The sequence below is a fragment of the Hylobates moloch genome, unplaced genomic scaffold (assembly GCF_009828535.3).
Source record: "Hylobates moloch isolate HMO894 unplaced genomic scaffold, HMol_V3 SCAFFOLD_8, whole genome shotgun sequence".
NCBI lineage: Eukaryota > Metazoa > Chordata > Mammalia > Primates > Hylobatidae > Hylobates > Hylobates moloch.
Window position 1 is genome coordinate 37,541,650 of NW_026652283.1, and position 17,973 is coordinate 37,559,622.

Below are 17,973 nucleotides of genomic sequence, written 5' to 3' on the forward strand. Positions count from 1 at the left end.
CTCTAGAGTACTGTGTCCCGTGGATGGGAGGGGGTCAGACAGGAACCGTTCCACGTGTCCAGATGAGATTTGGCGGTGGCCTGAGGCAAGAGGGCATGAACAGGAGAGGGGCTGGGAGGCAGATGGGACAGAGCTTAAGTACTTGACTGGCACGGAGTGAGGTGGGAGGGCCTGAGGCTCGCCTCACTTCAGGTGATGAGCAGACTGAGCAGGTTGTGGCTGGGGAGAATACGAGCTCGGCTTCCAACATGGGAAGCCTGAGGTGCTTGCGGGTGACGTGGGTGGAGCTGTCCAGTGGGCGGGAGGATGTGCTGCAGGTTGGGCGGAAGGCAAAGCCCCTGCTGGAGACGGAGGTTTGGGAGCCCCGAGAGTGAGTGAGAACTGAGGCCTCAGGGTGGAGGAGATCCCAGGAGTGTGGAGGGAAGCGGTCCTACGACAGCCCAGGGAGACATCAAGGTCTAGGGAGCGGTCCTCACCCTGAGAGCTGTCACTGAATGTTGGGGGCCGGTGCTAACTCGCACCACTCAAGAACACACCCACAAACCCAGTCCCATCACCAGGTTCCCACCCCAACCCCCTACCCCCTGCAGCCCTCTCCTCCGTGGTCCCACCCCGCCCTGCAGACCCGGGTTAATCCTCCCCTCCCCGCTTTGTGCGCCCTCGCGCCGGAGGCCAAAGCCCTGGGCGGCGCGAGTGCTCCGGGCAGCTGAGGTGGCGGGGCGGGGGCCGCGGGGGAGGAGACACAAAAGGGGGAGGGGCCCGGGCTGCAGCTGCCCCGGACCCGCGGGGACAAAGGGCCTGCTGGCGGGCCGGCCCCAGCCGTTTTCATGCTTGTTGGGATTAGGGGCAGTAAAGGGCGCTCGGGACTGTGCGGATCAACAGTCGGTGCGGGGCGGCGCGTGGGGCGGGCTCGGTCCCGCCCGCCCCTGCTTTGTGCGCAGCCCCCAGCCCGCGCCACTCGAGGCGCCGCGGGGCTCCGGGGAGGCTGCCCCTTTGTCTGCGCCTTTCGGGGACGAGCCCCGCCCGGGGAGCGCCGAGCACCAGCTGAGCGCCGCGCTCCCGCCCGCTACCTCTTTCCCGGCGCGGAGGCCTGGAGCCCCCTCCTGGGGAGAGGTCGCGGCCCCCCGCCACGCCCGAGCCCCTCGGACGGCTCCCATTCCACAGCCCGAGCCCCCTTTCATTCACCGTGAGGAGGCCCTCGGGGAACCCAGCCCTCCCCCGGCAGCGACATCTAAGACCTTAGTAGGATGCACGCACCCCCCTTTCTCCAAAGCCACCGTCTCCCCCTCCCGCCAGTCTCCACCCGACGAATCTCTTCTCAAATCTATGGGTGATAAATGAGAATGGAGCGATTAGGGGATCGACTGGTTTAGAGCCTACGGGTTGGGGGCAGGAGTAGGGCTGGGAGGAGTGGGGATCTGGGCAAGGATAAGGTTCGGCTGGAGAAGCTTACAGGGCCGGAGTGGAGATGCAGCCGCATTTCTGGCAGTCTGGTGCCAGGGCTGGGGTGCGGAAACCTCCCCAGGCTGGGTCCAGTCATTTCTGCCAGGGGTGGGGAGGAGGAGGGAGTATGTATGTGGCTCTATGTCCCGGAGGGTGCATTTGTGAGTGTGAACGAATCATGGTGCATGTGTATGTGTGTGAACGGGTGTGGGGGCTGGTGCCTGAGTGTCTGCAGGTGCCTGGTGGGCGTGAGTACGTATACCAGTGTGGATTTGAGGTCTGGCTCAGATCCCAGAACATCCCCATCTCAGGCTCCTCTTCTCACCACCTGCATCCTTTAAACTCCTGGGCCTGGGATTCCAGGCCCTTTAGCAATGCTTTTTGATATAGAGGTAGGAGATGCTCCACGCATCTCCTACCTCTGAGGACCTTCTTGTCCTCTCCTAGTCAGATAAAAACAATTAACATTTGTGGACTACTTCTGTGAGCCAGGCAGGCTCAGGTCTAAACCCTTAACATCTGTTAACTTATTTAACTCTCAAGTAACCCTGTAAGAGAAGTACTCCCATTGTTCCCATTCTACAGTCGAGAAAAGTGAGGCACAACTAATAAATGGAGGATCCAAGACACCTGGGTCCACTACGCACTAGAAATCACTGTCCTCTGTTGCCTCCACTTCTACTGGGTCTCCAGGCTCCTCTTCCTCCAGGAAGCCTTCCTTGACCAGGCCCTTACAGATCTCGCCTCTCTCCTGTTCCTGTCACCTGTTCATGCTGTGAGTAGGAGCAAACCTACCTACACAGGGTTTCCGGTGAGGCTTGAAGGCTAAGAGGCAGGTAGACAGGTCACAGGCTGCCACCAGGGGGCATTCAGTCTCCTTAGAGATAGCCATTATACAGAGCCCTAACAAGGCAGATCCCCCACCGGGGAGCCTGCCTTTGATATTCTGAAGCCTTCTTCTGCGGTCTTCTAATGCTTTACCCTCTTACCCAGTTCCCAGTTCATTTTCTGCCTCCCTGCACTCAGGCTTTAACCCCATCTACTCTGACCATACTTGATGGGGCTGACCTAGTTGGTGTCCCTGGAGAGCAAGCAAGTTCTCAGTGGACCCAGCCTCATAGGCCTCTCTGCTAATCCCTTCCATGCTTTCCGTCCTGTACCTGCAGCCTACTCAGGCCTCTGCTGTGTGCCCTGACCATGTTGGTCTCTGGGTCTCTGCTCCAATCTCATCCCTATGTCTCCTAAGCAAGACGACTCATGTCGCACCCAAAACCTAGGTTCGACTTCCTTGGGATTTTATTCTGGTGAGAGAGGTCAAGGGGTGGAGGTAGCTGACTGGCCAAACTCCTACCAAGTGCATGAACCTTTCCTACTCTCCTCACTGTCCCAGGGACTAAGGAATCCCCACCCCAATGACTTTTTTTTTTTTTTTTTTTTGAGACAATCTCGCTCTGTCACCCAGGCCGGAGTGCAGCAGCACGATCTCGGCTCACTGCAACCTCCGCCTCCCGGGTTCAAGCAATTCTGCCTCAGCCTCCTGAGTAGCTGGGATTACAAGCATGTACCACCATGCCCAGCTAATTTTTGTATTTTTCATAGAGACAGGGTTTCACCATGTTGGCCAAGCTGGTCTCAAACTCCTGACCTCAAATGATCACCCACCACGGCCTCGCAAAGTGCTGGGATTACAGGCATGAGCCACCGCACCTGGCCCAATGACTTTAAGACAACACCCACGTATAGAAGTCCCTGACTGAAAACTAGACAGACAGCCAGTCCTGCATTACCCTCTCCTAGGTTACGAGTGGCTTGCGCATTAGGCTTTTGGGGTCTTTTTGTGGGAGAGGGAGTTGAGACAGGGTCTTGCTCTCTCACCCAGGCTTCAGTGCAGTGGTGGGATCATAGCTCGCTGCAGCTTCAAATTCCTGGGCTGAAGTGATCCTCCAGCCTCAGGCTCCTGAATTGCTAGGACTGCAGGCATGTACCACCATGACTGACTAATTTTTTTTCCCTTTTTGTAGGGATGGAGTGTCAAACTCTTGGCTCAAGTCATCCTACTGCCTCAATCTCCCAAAGTGTTGGGATTACAAGCATGAGCCACTGTGCCCAGCCTGCATTAGGCTTTTGGATGCAAGTCTCATCTACCTGTGCACACCACAGCTGCTCAAAGACAAGAGCAGGCTCCTCAGGGCCTCATGCAGGGGAGGCACACAGTCTTCTTAATCCATACAGAGCATCTTCACGTCCATTTCCTCATTCAGCCCTTATAGTGGCCACAGGTGAGGAAACTGAGTCTAGAGAGTGTAGCTCAGGTCTGCCCATGGGAGGTACTGTGGTCACCTTAGCACTTCCCATGATTAGGCCTTGTGGCCAGTGGACCTGATGGAGAACCACAATTCTTGGCTGAGTTGCTTCAGCCACTGGAGTCCTGCCTCCGTTTTCCTGCCCCAAACTCTGCCGTCCTAGCTGTGGCTCTATTCTTGCCAGTCTCCTTCCCAAACCCATCACCCCCCAGGGAGTCTCTGGCCTTCAGTGACTGGCAGGGGTCCTGTAAACATACAATTTACCACACATTCCCTTGGTCTCACCTTCTTCTTTTTCTCAGCTCAGAGAGTTCTTTTCTGGAAAGGAATATTAGGCAGCTTTATTTTTTAAAATCCCCTTCCCCTTTAAAGATGACATTCAAATTTTAGATTCAGCCAGGCGCGATGGCTCACGCCTGTAATCCCAGCAGGTTGGGAGGCTGAGGCGGATCACTTGAGGCCAGGCGTTAGAGACCAGCCTGGCCAACATGCTGAAACCCCGTCTTTACCAAAAATACAAAAAAATTAGCCCGGTGTGGTGGTACATACCTGTAATCCCAGCTACATGGGAGGCTGAGGCACGAGAATTGCTCAATCCTGGGAGGCGGAGGTTGCAGTGAGCCAAGATCACACCACTACACTCCAGCCTGGGCGACAGAGCCAGACCCTGTCTCAAAGATTCAAATTCACCAGAAAATTTTTTTTTTTTTTTTTTTTTTGAGACGGATTGTCCCAGGCGAGTTCACTGGAATCTCGGTCACCCTCCGGTTCACCCTTCTCCTGCCTCTGATTCTGTGGTACTACAGGCCCGCCACCACCTGCTAATTTTTTGTTTTTTACTGGGTTTCACTGGTCTTGACTCTGACCTGTGATCCCCACCTCGGCCTCCAAAGTGTGGATTACAAGTGACCACCCGACAAAAAAATTTTTCTATGAAAAATTGTATGTACCAAAGTATGATTTTTTCGGAGTCTTGCTCTGTCGCCCAGGCTGGAGTGCAGTGGCGCAATCTCAGCTCACTACAAGCTCCGCCTCCCGGGTTCCCGCCATTCTCCTGCCTCAGCCTCTCCAAGTAGCTGGGACTACAGGCGCCCGCCACCACGCCCGGCTAATTTTTTTTTTGTATTTTTAGTAGAGACGGGGTTTCACCGTGGTCTCGATCTTCTGACCTCGTGATCCGCCCGCCTCGGCCTCCCAAAGTGCTGGGATTACACGCGTGAGCCACCGTGCCCGGAAAAAAGTATGATTTATAATAATCATAAGTCATTAATGTAATTTACTATGTGTCAGGTACAGTTCTAAGTCTTCTATATATTACATATTTATTTAATCCTTGCAGCAACCCTGCGAAGTAGTTATTACTATTGTCCCAATTTTAAGATGAGGAAACTAAAGCACAGAAAAGTTAATTGACTTGCCCAAGGTCACAGAAACATAAAACAATGGGGACAAGGTCCAAATCCAGGGTGTCTGGCTTCAGGGTCTCTGTCCTTCACCAGGGGCTGTGCTCAAAAGAGCCCTCACACATTCAGAAAAGGGGCTCCTGGCCGGGCACGGTGGCTCATGTCTGTAATCCCAGCACTTTGGGAGGCTGAGGTGGGCCAATTGCCTGAGCTCAGGAGTTTGAGACCAGCCTGGGCAACATGGCAAAAACCCGTCTCTATTAAAAATACAAAAAATTAGCCAAGCGTGGTGGCATGTGCCTGTAGTCCCAGCTGCTTGGGAGGCTGAGGCAGGAGAATCACTTGAACCCAGGAGGTAGAGGCTGCAGTGAGCCGAGATCACACCACTGCACTCCAGCCTGGGCAACAGAGTGAGACTGTCTCCAAAAAAAAAAAAAAAAAAGGCTCCTTATAAAAATTCACCCTCTTATGCTCTGAAGGTTTGACAGACGTCTCATTGACAGAAATCTCCATTCAAATTTAGCCTTAGCCCTTTGCCAAAACATCTCTTAGTAAGTGGAATTTGTTAAAATTGGTTCAATACTATTTCTGTTTAAGTGTCAAGTGTGGAGATGACAAGAATTATTAACTGTTTCAGTGAGAAGTATACTTTGTGAGATTTAAAATAAATATGTTGCCAGGCGTGGTGGCTCACGCTTGTAATCCCAGTACTTTGGGAGGCTGAGGCAGGCAGATCACGAGGTCAGGAGATCGAGACCACGGTGAAACCCCGTCTCTACTAAAAATACAAAAAAATTAGCTGGGCGCAGTGGTGGGCACCTGTAGTCCCAGCTACTCGGGAGGCTGAGGCAGGAGCATGGTGTGAACCCGGAAGGCGGAGCTTGCAGTGAGCCGAGACTGCGCCACTGCACTCCAGCCTAGGCGACAGAGCGAGACTCCGTCTCAAAAAATAATAATAATAAAAATAAAATAAAATAAAAATGTTGGCCAGGCGCAGTGGCTCACACCTATAATCCCAGCACTTTGGGAGGCTCAGGTGGAAGGATGGCTTGAAGCCAGGAGTTTGAGACCAGCCTGGGCAATAGAGCAAGAAGCCATCACTACAAAAAAACTTAAGAATTAGCCGGGTGTGGTGGTGCATGCCTGTAGTCCCAGCTACTCAGAGGCTAAGGTGCGGAGGATCACTTGAGCCCAGAAGTTCAAGGGTACAGTGAGCTATGACTGCACCACTACGCTCTAGCTTGGGCGACAGAGCGAGACACTGTCTCCAAAAATAAAGAATCAAATAAAATAAAAATAAAATACAGTATTTCAGGTTTGTGAATTTTGGTATCCCTGGGGATCCTGGAACCAATCCCCTCAGATAACAAAGGGTGACTGTATATTATAACTACATGTGTGTCAAAACCATCTAAGGACCCAAACTCATAGTCATAGTCAGAGCGCCCTTCAGGGAAGTGATGACACCAGGGTACAGTTTTTTGTTTTATTTGGTTTTTTGAGATGGAGTTTCCCTCTTGTTGCCCGGACTGGAATGCAGTGGCACGATCTCTGCCCACTGCAAACTCTGCCTCCCAGGTTCAAGTGACTCTCCTGCCTCAGCCTACTGAGTAGCTGGCATTACAGGCACCCGTCCCCACATCTGGCTAATTTTTGTATTTTTTAGTAGAGGCAGGGTTTCACCATGTTGGCCAGGCTGGTCTTGAACTCCTGACCTCAGGTGATCCACCCGTCTCAGCCTCCCAAAGTGCTGGGATTACAGGTGTGAGCCACCGTGCCCTGCCCAGGGTACAGTTGAGTATGTGAGACTGTGTATGGTATGTGTCCCTCACAATTCGTTTAGGCCCAAAGGTGACACAGAACAAGGACAATCCCATATGGGGTTCTCAGGGTAGAAGTCACGTCTCCCCTGTCACACTGGGAGGCCCCTGAGAGACTTCTCCACCCCACTGGGTCGCCAGGCACAGCAGTCTAAATTCTTCAGTGTCTTTCCCCAAAACCACCTCCCTAGCTCCTAGTCCAGGACCCTACCCAAAAGGGGAGCTCAGATGGTATGAAAAAGAGGCCACCAGACAACAGGTAGAAGCAAAACACATACTCAAGAAATGTAATTCTCTGCCCCAGTTTATTCATCTTGAGTTGGTCCAGAGGCCGGGTTTACACACTCAATATGCAAGAGCTACAGACAAAAAGTCTTCAGAGCCCACCCCTCACCCCCACTCCCTGGATCTTTCACTCATCCACCTGTCAGGGATGAAACTCTTTAGAGATAGACAGGAAGAGCCCCCCACTTTGCCGATAGGGAGACTGAGGGCCAGAGGCTGCATCAGTGACTTCCATGCCACTGTTCACCCACCAGTGTCCCCTCTTCATACCACTGCTCACCCACCAGGATCTTGCATTCTCTTGGCTCCCCAGAACAAAGCAGAGAGCTAAGCTATCTTAGTCGTTGGTTCTCTCCAAGACTCACCCACTCTGTAACTCACGGAGCCTGCCAATCCCTGTTTGAAGGGCCATGCAGTGAAAGAAGGGGTTAAAATTCAGCATCCTAAGCATTTCCAGAGGCTTAGGAAATCCTAAGCATTTCCTTCCCATCCCAGAAAGCCAACCTCTGGCTCCCCCTGACAGTCCGACTTCAGAGAAATGAACCAAACCAATTCAACATCCAATGCTGCTAAAGCCAGAGAGGAACAGCAAGGTAGAGGCAGAGACAGGGAAGCGATATTTTCCTCATCAGCCTTGGAACATCTTGTCTGTTACTTGCAAGCTTATAAACATACATTGCTTTTCATCAGAAGCTTAAATGAACAGGGTTTGCAACAGCTCTTTTTCCAATGGAGAGATGGTTTGTTTGGGAACTGGTATTTTAGAATTCCCATTCGCCTATTCTTCACAGGGTTCCACTGTTATCATCCCTCCTGTCTCCATCTCCCATGTGCCCAAAGGCAGAGTTCAAGAGGGACAGTCCCCTATGTCCTCTGTCCCCACCCCCACCATCATCTTCATCACTACTCCCAGTTCCCCTTCCTGATACCAGTTCTCCACCCACTGCCAAAATTGCAGCCAAAATTCCATGGCAGGCCAGAGCAGCCACTAAACCTCCTACAAGCAAAGCCAACATCAGGGACAATAGCCTCAGCTGAGCAAGTCTGGGTTAAGTGAGGGAAAGGGAAAGGAGAGGTGGCCTGGGAAATCCCAGGAGAATGGGTCAGCCACAACCCTCAGATAAATGACAGCATGCTAGCCCTCTGTCTCCAGGGAACAGTGGGACCCAGTGGAGAAGAAAGGCTAGGGTAGGCCATGAGGAACACAAGGTGTGGGTGGACACCCCACAGTGCAGCTGGATATATATTTGCACACACCTGCTCATGAGTCTGCCTGCAAACACACATGCTCCTTACACCTTCCATGCCTGCGGCCAAACATGTGCACCTCTGCACACACAAAGGCTCCCTCACATACACCTAACACAAGCCTGCACAAACTCACTCATAGACACACACATCTTCTGCATATACCTCCTCACTCATGCACATATACACACACTGCTGGGTACCTGTCTACACATGCACATACAGAGTTCCTCATTCTTACATACTACACACACACACATATGTTCACTCTTACATGCTCACATATAGGTCTGCAGATAAATTAGCTGTGTGTACACATGTGCACACAGCACACTTAAGCTCATTTATACATGCTTATTCACACATGCCTACACACACCAGCCTACATGTTAGCACATACACACTCATGCCTACCTGCAATCATGCCAGCAAATTATGTACTTACTAGTGCACAACCTCACACATGCCTACAAATATATACATATACCCTTGCACACTTGTAGAGGCACACCCTTAGCCCTGGTCCTGGGGCCTGGATGGTGCTGCCCTCTGCTGGAGACAGCGAATAAGCTCCTTCCGGTTGTCTAGGATGGTGTCGAAGCTCTCCTGCAGTCGGGCCTGCTGGTCAATCAACTGATGCTGCAGGCCCCGGATCCATTGGAGCAGTGCCAGGCGACGGTACATCACCAAGTGCACGTGGTGCTTTTCCTTCTCCTGCTCTTTGTAGCGCTCCTGGGCTTGTAAGTGCTGTACAGCCTGGGCCACTGAGGGCAGACAGGGATCGGGAGGGCCAGGGCCTCTCGGGGTCCCACAGGCAGGCTCAGGACTGCTGCTAGGGCTGTCGATGCTCAGGGAACTGCTGGCATAGCCGTTGTCCTCCAGAGGGGAGCAGACTGTGCCAGCACCACCCATCTTCTCAGGCTCAGCCCCGGGAATCTCTGCCCCCTCTGGGGGGCTGCGCACCCCTTCCTCAGGGGATCCAAGGGCCTGGAAGGCTTGGTTGTCAGAGGGTGACTCCGAGGAGCTCCTCCTCAGGATAGGTTCCACTCTGCCTGGCATCCCATGCCAATTCTCATTAGCATCCTTGGCACTTGCCATGAAGTTGGAGTTGCTGTCTGGTTGGAGCTCAGGCTGACATACTCCAGGGGGTGGGTCCCCCAGGAATTGGCCCCCCTCAGCTAGCCCTGGCTGGATGGCGAACATCTAGTCTGTAAAGGGAAAGCAGGAGACCGAGTCACAGTAGGACAGGGTGGGGTGCCTGAAGTCAGGGCAACTTAGCTGCAGGGACAAGGCTGCAAACAAGAGCCTGGCCACTCCCTGTCAAGCCCTTTCTCTCTTTTTTTTTTTTTTTTTGAGACGGAGTCTCGCTCTGTCGCCCAGGCTGGAGTGCAATGGCGCAATCTCTGCTCACTGCAAGCTCCGCCTCCCGGGTTCACGCCGTTCTCCTGCCTCAGCCTCTCCGAGTAGCTGGGACTACAGGCGCCCGCCACCACGCCCGGCTAATTTTTTTTGTATTTTTAGTAGAGACGGGGTTTCACCGTGGTCTCGATCTCCTGACCTCGTGATCCGCCCGCCTCGGCCTCCCAAAGTGCTGGGATTACAAGCGTGAGCCACCGCGCCCGGCCTTAGCCCTTTCTCTTGACGCTGGTAACACTTCCCTTCACGGTTTTCGTCCTCCCTGTCTACCTGTTCATTCTCAGTCTCCTGCAGAGGGTTTTTGCTCAGTCCTCAGAGGCTGTCTTCTGATTTTGTGCATTTCTCTCCAGAGGACCTCATTCTCTGCTGTAGCTTCAAGGACCATCATATGCTGGTGACTCTCAGATCTGTCTTCAGCCCAGATCTAACTGCTATCCAACCCTGCAAACAACCATAGGCTCCTCAAATTCTACATAACCAGTCCAGGCATGGTGGCTCATACCTGTAATCCCAGCACTTTGGGAGGCCGAGGCAGGCAGATCACCTGAGGTCAAGAGTTTAAGACTAGACTGGCCAATATGGTGAAACTCCATCTCTACTAAAAATACAAAAATTAGCCAGGCGTGGTGACAGGCACCTGTAATCCCAGCTATTTGGGAGGCTGAGGCAGGGGAATCACTTAAACCCAGGAGGCAGAGGTTGCAGTGAGCCGAGATTGCGCCACTGCACTCCAGCCTGGGTGACAGAGTGAGACATCATCCCCCTCCACCACCGCCCCCCGCCAAAATTCTACATAAGCAAACAAGCTCTCCTTCAGTATCCTCAGCAAGATGGCTCCGTCCTCCATCCAGAAGGCTGGGAGCATCCTGGGCTCCTCACTATCCTTCCTTCTCCCATCTCATTAATAACCACATTCTGACCATTCTTCCTCTTCCAGGCCATTTCTGACCTGGATTATTGTCTCGGCCTTTTCACTGATCTCTCTGCCTCCAGTTAAAAATGTAAATTTCACTTGTCACCACTCCGAATGCCCTCCCTGAATTCCTGCTAAACCTCTACCTGGCCTACAACGCCCTGTTTGATCTGGCCCCTGCTCACCCCTTCATACCTGCCTCTTGCCACTCTGCCCCTCCCATCATAGCAAACTGCCCAGAGATCTCAAAACACACCATTGTTCTTCTTACAGTATTCCTGGCCTACAATATCCTTCCTCTCTCCTCCCCTCAAAGCTCCTCCCTTCTCCACCCAGCAAATTCCTTTTTGTACTTCAAAATCAGCTGTAATATCCCCATGTTTCCATGTCCCCATGTCTCTGAAGCCGTCTTGATACTGCCCCAATCAATATTACATGAACAAGCACGGTTAGTTATGCCTTCTTCTGGGTCCCCACTGCCCTGGGTACACACTGTCTTATCCAACTTTGCGTCTGTCCCTGGCATACATGGTGGACGATCAGTGAATGTCTATTCAACTGGCATTTTTGGTTTGTGGTAATGATCTTGTAATAGCAGTTTGTAATCTGGCTTGGACCTCCTGCATGTGTGTGTGTGTGTATATATATATATATATCCTCCATCATATTCCCCAGAGTCAGCCAGCATAGAGCCCTGAACCAGGCCATCTGTGCATACAGGTACTTGCTAAGTGAGTGAATGGGAGAAGAGACTGCAGTGAATTTCCATGCTCAGGAATCTACTCTCGACTCCCCAGGGCTGGAAGAGCTGGGTTCTGGAAGAGCTGGATTTGGTTCCCTTTTGTACCACAGCCAGGGAGCCCCGCCTTCCCCAGTGACAAGCTTTTTTTCTGAGCCTGCCCCCTTCCCTCCCAATGCCTCTGGAACACGGCCACTATCTTGTGTCCCTGTCCCTAGCTTGCTCCATCCTGAGGCCCTGGAGGGAGGGCATACCACACCACTCTTCTCTCCTCCATAACCTGCTCCTAACCAAAATTAGGGTTTGAATTGACAAAGGGATTCTACTACCAAACAGCACTGGGATTAGAACAATTGAAGAGCATGAAGAGGAAGGATATTGTAAGTGGAGCCGGCACTGGAAGGCGCTCCATAGGTGGCATGGACCCTCCCCACCCCCAGCAATGGGCAGAAGTCCTGGGGAGAAGGGTGTAGGAACAGTTCCTTTCTAATCGCCCTCTAAGCAAGGCTTGTGGGAAGGTGCCTAGAGATCTCCCCTCGCCCCAATTTTTTATTTTGCCTATACTTGGATGGGGCCGTGAAGGAAGCTGGGATGGGGTAGGGGTGGCGCTAGGGATCACAGGGTTCTCAGAGATCGTAAAATGGGAACCCCGACACCCCAGGACTAGGTCTCCACCCAAACAGGAGGCAGCCTCCTTTCCTGGCCTTGCGAGAGTGGGAGACCACCCCAGGAGACAGAGACCATCCTTGCCTAGTCTCCTCGAAGGAGGCCGCTGTGACTCCCAGCTTCCCGCGGCTGGGCCCCAAGCCCCCCGCCTCGGGCCCCAGACTCGGACTCACGGCCTAGAGGCGCCCGCTCCGGCGCGTCTGGCTCTGGCTCCGCCCGGCCCCGGTGGTGTCTAGTGTCTGGGCTGGGGGTTCCTCGGCCTGGGCGTCTCCGCGGTCCAGGCGTGGGTGCGGGGCTCCCGGGCAGCGCGCCCAGCCCCACACCAGGACTGCGGAGTCAGGCGGCGTCTGCGCAGCTGGGCGGAGCTGCCGGTCCCACGTGGGCCGGTTCGGTTTTCCGCGGAGCCGCGCGCCGGGCCCCTGCGCCGGAACCGCTTCTCTCCCGCGCGGAGCCGCGTTGATCCAGGCCTTCCAGGTCCGGTGCTCTCTCCTATTGGCATTCGCTGGGCCCTTCCCATCAGCTGGCCTCGCTGCAGACACCGTGCCATTTTCAAGTGAAATCTGATTAGTCACCACCTTCCGGCTTTAAACTCCTCAGTGGCTTCCCCACCACCGGGACAACCCCTAAGGCGGCAGCCGCGGGGCTCTGCGCGTCCTGCCCTCCGTCTGCCTCTCTGGCTTCGTCCTCTACCCTCCCTCTCCGCAGCTACCCTGCCGCACGCCCCTTTCCGCCACGCGGCTTTGGCACGTGGTCTAGCATTCTCTTCCCCCTCTCAACTTACTCCTATTTCAGATCTCTTCTCGGAGAGATCTCTGACTCCCTAGATCACATTCGTTCCCTCCTTTGTCAGAGCACGTTACTTTTCTTCATAGCATTTATCACAATTTGGAATTATATATTCCTTTTTGTGCTTACTTGACTAAAGTCACTGAGGCCGGGTGCGGTGGCTCACGCCTGTAACCCCAGCACTTTGGGAGGCCGAGACGGGCAGATAACCTGAGGTCAGGAGTTCCAGACCAGCCTGGCCAACATGGTGAAACCCCATCTCTACTAAAAATATAAAAATTAGCCAGGCGTGGTGGCGGGCGCCTGTAATCCCAGCTACTCGGGAGGCTGAGGCAGGAGAATCGCTTGAACCTGGGAGGTGGAGGTTGCAGTGAGCCAAGACTGCACCACTGCACTCCAGTCTGGGCAACAGAGTGGGACTCCGTCTCAAAAAAAAAAAAAAAAAAAAAAGAGAGAGAGAGAAAGAAGAAGATCCAAGTCTGGGATAGGGCTCAGGGCTGATGTCCTGTACCCAGGACGGGAGCTCTCCGCAGGACACAGCCCACCCATGATGCCTGTACAGTGGGCACCAGTGCTTTTGCCCAGGTGAGGAGGAACAACGTGATAAAAAAGGGTCCTGGGTTCCAAACTCCAGTGGATTCTTCTCAGAGCTCCACTCTACTGAAGCTTGATCTCCCTCACTCTTTTGCACCCTGGGGAAATGTGAAGTTGGGGACCCTGTTTGGAATAAAAGAGAACAGAGTTCAGTAATTGCTGACCCTAATATATGAGGTGCCCTCTTCCAGTTTCAATTTGATTCCAAGTCACCATTCTGCAACCTAGAGACTAATTGGCAAATTAAATCACACCAAGAAATCCTATATGCAAAAACAGGGAAAACGGAAAAGAAATTTTTATGATTATGATGACTATTTTAAGAGGGAAAAGGAAATAAGAAGGAGAAAGCAGAAGTAATTCAAACTTTGCACACTCCTCCAGCTAAGAAAATACAGGTGGAGACGTCAGCCCCATTTCTACATCAGATCCTGTGGCCTAAGTCTTCTCCCTTCCCTTATCCACTTCAGGTTCCCCTGGCCTTCAGTCTGGGGTGACCCAAATCCTCACTTTTTTTTTTTTTTTTTTGAGATAGAGTCTCGCTCTGTCGCCTAGGCTGGAGTGCAGTGGCGCAATCTTGGCTCACTGCAACCTCCACCTCCCGGGTTCAAGCGATTCTCCTGCCTCAGCCTCCTGAGTAGCTGGGATTACAGGTGCACGCATCATGTCAGCTAATTTTTGTATTTTTAGTAGAGATGGGGTTTCACCATGTTGGTCAGGTTGGTCTTGATCTCCTGACCTCATGATCCACCCACCTCAGCCTCCCAAAGTGCTGAGATTACAGGCGTGAGCCACCATGCCTGGCCCAAATCCTCACTCTTAAAGGCTCTCAGCTTTGGTGATCTAGGGTTGCACAGTTCTGCCCAGATCACAGAGCCATAAAGTCATCGACTGTTTGTTCTGCCCAGAATAGCCCTTCTCCGCCTCTCTTTGGACTGTCTCTCCCAGCTTAACCATGTGGGTCAAATGAAAGCCTGAAGAATCCAGGGATAGGAGCTCCACTCCAGGTGAGCCAGTCAGAGTCCTTCTCTGGGATCTTCTGAAATGAAATTAAAGGAAGATGAGATAGGGAAGAAACAGAGATGAGAGACAGAAGTTCTGATAATGTTGCAGACCCTGTTTCCTGCATCTAAATTTATAGTTTTGTATGCCTTATTTTGCCAAGCCTAACTTGAGTGGAATTTCTTTCACCGACAATCGAAAGAATGCTGATTAATACAATAGCACAAGGTGGTGACCCCAGGGTCTCTGGGTTCCACTCACGTACCTCTCAACTCTTATTAGGTAGCAGTAATTCCCTTTCTCCTTGATAGCCATGATCAGTCCAGTCTACACTGTGACCACCCCCTTCTCCTATTCCTCTAGTGCTACCAGGAGCCGAAATCCCAGGGAATCATCTTTGTGTTTCTTGGTTAGAAACATTCCTCCCATGATGTTATCACCATCTTTTTTTTTTTTTTCCCCAAGACAGAGTTTCACTCTGTCACCCAGGCTGGAGTGCAGTGGTGCGATCTCAGCTCACTGCAACCTCCGCCTCCCAGGTTCAAGCCATTCTCCTGCCTCAGCCTCCCGAATAGCTGGGGTTACAGGCGCGTGCCACCACACCCAGCTAATTTTTGTATTTTTAGTAGAGACAGGGTTTCACCATGTTGGTCAGGCTGATTTCAAATTCCTGACCTCAAATGATCCGCCCTCCTTGACCTCCCAAAGTGCTGGGATTACAGGTGTGAGCCACCGTGCCTGGCCCATGCTATCACCTTCTGACTTGCAATACCCAGAATCTCAGAGACAGGAAGAAAACTCTTAGTCCTTAGGTAAATCATATAAGGTGCCACAACCACCGCTACCTCTTCTTCCTATGCATTCTGGCCACAAAGGACAAAGCATTATATACATTGATTTTTTTTTTTTTTTTTTTTTTGAGACAGAGTCTCGCTCTGTCGCCCAGACTGGAGTGCAGTGGCGCAATCTCGGCTCACTGCAAGCTCCGCCTCCCGGGTTCACACCATTCTCCTGCCTCAGCCTCTCTGAGTAGCTGGGACTACGGGCGCCCGCCACCACGCCCGGCTAATTTTTTGTATTTTTAGTAGAGACGGGGTTTCACCATGGTCTCGATCTCCTGACCTCGTGATCCGCCCACCTCAGCCTCCCAAAGTGCTGGGATTACAAGCATGAGCCACTGCGCCCGGCTATATACATTGATTTAAAGCCTATATTGGGCCTGGTGTGGTGGCTCACACGTGTAATCCCAGCACTTTGGGAGGCTGAGGCAGGCGGATCACTTGAGGCTGGGAATTCAAGACCAGCTTGGCCAACATAATGAAACCCCGTTTCTACTAAAAATACAAAAATTAGCCAGGCATGGTGGTGCGTGTCTGTAATCCCAGCTATTCAGGAGGCTGAAGCAGGAGAATCGCTTGAACCCAAGAGGCAGAGGTTGCAGTGAGCCAAGATCGCGCCACTGCACTCCAGCCTGGGTGATAGAGTAAGACCCTGTCTCAAAAAAATAAAAATAAAAATAAAATAAATAAAGACTATTCCGTGCTCTGCAGGGCAGCACCCCAGCCTGGAATAGCTGAGTCATCAATTCCATTGTTCTAAAAAGCTAGTTATTCCTTTTATTTATTTATTTTTTTGAGATGGAGTCTCTCTCTGTTACCCAGGCTAGAGTGCAGTGGCATAGTCTTGGCTCACTCTAACCTCTGCCTCCTGGGTTCAAGCAATTCTCCTGCCTCAGCCTCCTGAGTAGCTAGGATTACAGGTGCCCACCACTGGGTGAATGTATTTTTAGTAAAGGCAGAGTTTCACCATGTTGGCCAGGCTGGTCTCAAACTCCTGACGTCAGGTGATCTGCCCGCCTTGGCCTCCCAAAGTGCTGGGATTACAGGTGTGAGCCACCACACCTGGCCTAAAGCTAGTTATTCCTAAATAATACAATACCTGCTAAGTCAAGTGAATTCATTTGAAGGAAGTCAGATCGTAGCCTCTCTCTTTCTTTTCTTTTCTTTTTTCCTGAGACGGAGGCTTACTCTGTTGCCCAGGCTGGAGTACAGTGGTGCAATCTCCATTCATTGCAACGTCTGCCTCCCAGGATCAAGTGATTCTCATGCCTCAGCCTCCTGAGTAGCTGCGACTACAGGTGTGTGCCACTGCACCTGGCTAATTTTTGTATTTCTAATAGAGACAGGGTTTCACTATGTTGCCCAGGCTGGTCTCAAATTTCTGGCCTCAAGTGATCTGCCCACCTCGGCCTCCCAAAGTGTTGGGATTACAGGCGTGAGCCACCGCACCCAGCCTGTAGCCTGTTTTGTTAATCAAGGGCAGTGTTGTATGGAATACTTTAGCACTGTATAATTAATACAGTCAGTGCTCACACAGCAGTCCTGGTCACTGCATAATTTTCAGAGCTCAAAGCCTGAAGAAAAAAAAGCTCCAAATGCAGGGATGTCCATGTCCACAGGAAGACAAAAAAGCAGCTATAGAGATGCCTGTTATTCATTCACCAGAGGCTTTTCCAGTGAGGACACCAGAGAATAATTCACCCCCAAGTGAAAGGGTATCTGTGGCTGGGTTCACCTACCCACATACATGCCAGGGACTTAAGTGGCAGGGACGCAGAAATCTCCAGAGATGGCCAGTATCAGCCTGAACAGGGCTTTGCAAAAGGCCATGCCATCAAGACCCAATGATGGACAGTGGGTAAGCCTCTTGGCAAACAGACAGATGTCAGAGCCAAGAGAGGCTAGCAGTGAGTAGCCAGATCCAGGTCCCAGGGCCTGGGGTGTCAGGCAAGGAGACCAGAGAAGATGAGATGAATTTCTCATCCAGGAACTAGGACAGGCCTAAGGGTTATTCATAGGTGGATAATTTCTCAATGTCAGTATTCTCAGGAAGAAAGGGGTGGGTAAGATCAAGGTGTTTCAGCTTCAAAGACCTTGTCCCTTCCCACCCATTCATTTACATGTATCATACAGTTACAGAGTGCTTACTTTGTGCCAGGTACTTTGTTGGGAATTCAGAGCATAATCAGAACCGGTCGTGGTCTTGGGGAGCTCCTTGTTTAGAAAGGGAAACAGAAGGCCTGGTGTGTTGGCTCATGCCTGTAATTCCAGCACTTTGGGAGGCCGAAGCGGACAGATCACTTGAGGCTAGGAGTTTGAGACCAGCCTGATCAACATGGTGAAACCCCGTCTCTACTAAAAATACAAAAATTAGCCAGGCATGGTGGCACAAGCCTGTAATCCCAGCTACTTGGGAGGCTGAGGCAGGAGAACTGCTTGAACTTGGGAGGCAGATGTTGCAGTGAGCCAAGATCGCACCACTGCACTCTAGCCTGGGTGACAGAGCCAGACCCTGT

General features: G+C 52.1%; 2 protein-coding genes across 3 annotated transcripts in view; both read right to left on the reverse strand.

Annotated features, from left to right (window-relative positions):
• Positions 1-7,255: 7,255 nt before the first annotated feature.
• Positions 7,256-12,808, reverse strand: CUNH1orf216 (chromosome unknown C1orf216 homolog). 2 transcript variants are annotated; one of them, XM_058443376.1, is made up of 3 exons: positions 12,410-12,808; positions 10,189-10,359; positions 7,256-9,710 (listed from the first exon to the last, which is right to left on the reverse strand). In XM_058443376.1, the coding sequence occupies exon 3, from the start codon at positions 9,703-9,705 to the stop codon at positions 9,016-9,018; it is 690 nt and encodes a 229-aa protein (XP_058299359.1). In that variant the 5' UTR covers positions 9,706-9,710; positions 10,189-10,359; positions 12,410-12,808; the 3' UTR covers positions 7,256-9,015. The 2 variants fall into 2 exon arrangements, with proteins under 2 accessions (XP_058299359.1, XP_032016120.1); XM_032160229.2 differs by lacking the exon at positions 10,189-10,359 and having other exon boundaries at positions 12,410-12,807.
• Positions 12,809-14,565: 1,757 nt separating this feature from the next.
• Positions 14,566-17,973, reverse strand: part of CLSPN (claspin) — a 50,818-nt gene continuing 47,410 nt past the window's right edge. Inside the window, exon 25 of the mRNA XM_058443135.1 lies at positions 14,566-14,655. Within this exon, the coding sequence (XP_058299118.1) occupies positions 14,566-14,655 (90 nt within the window). The remainder of the gene's footprint in view (positions 14,656-17,973) is intronic.

Excerpts from the sequence above, each read along its gene's own strand:
- CUNH1orf216 (XM_058443376.1), bottom strand. The coding sequence starts at position 9,705 with ATGTTCGCCATCCAGCCAGGGCTAGCTGAGGGGGGCCAATTCCTGGGG.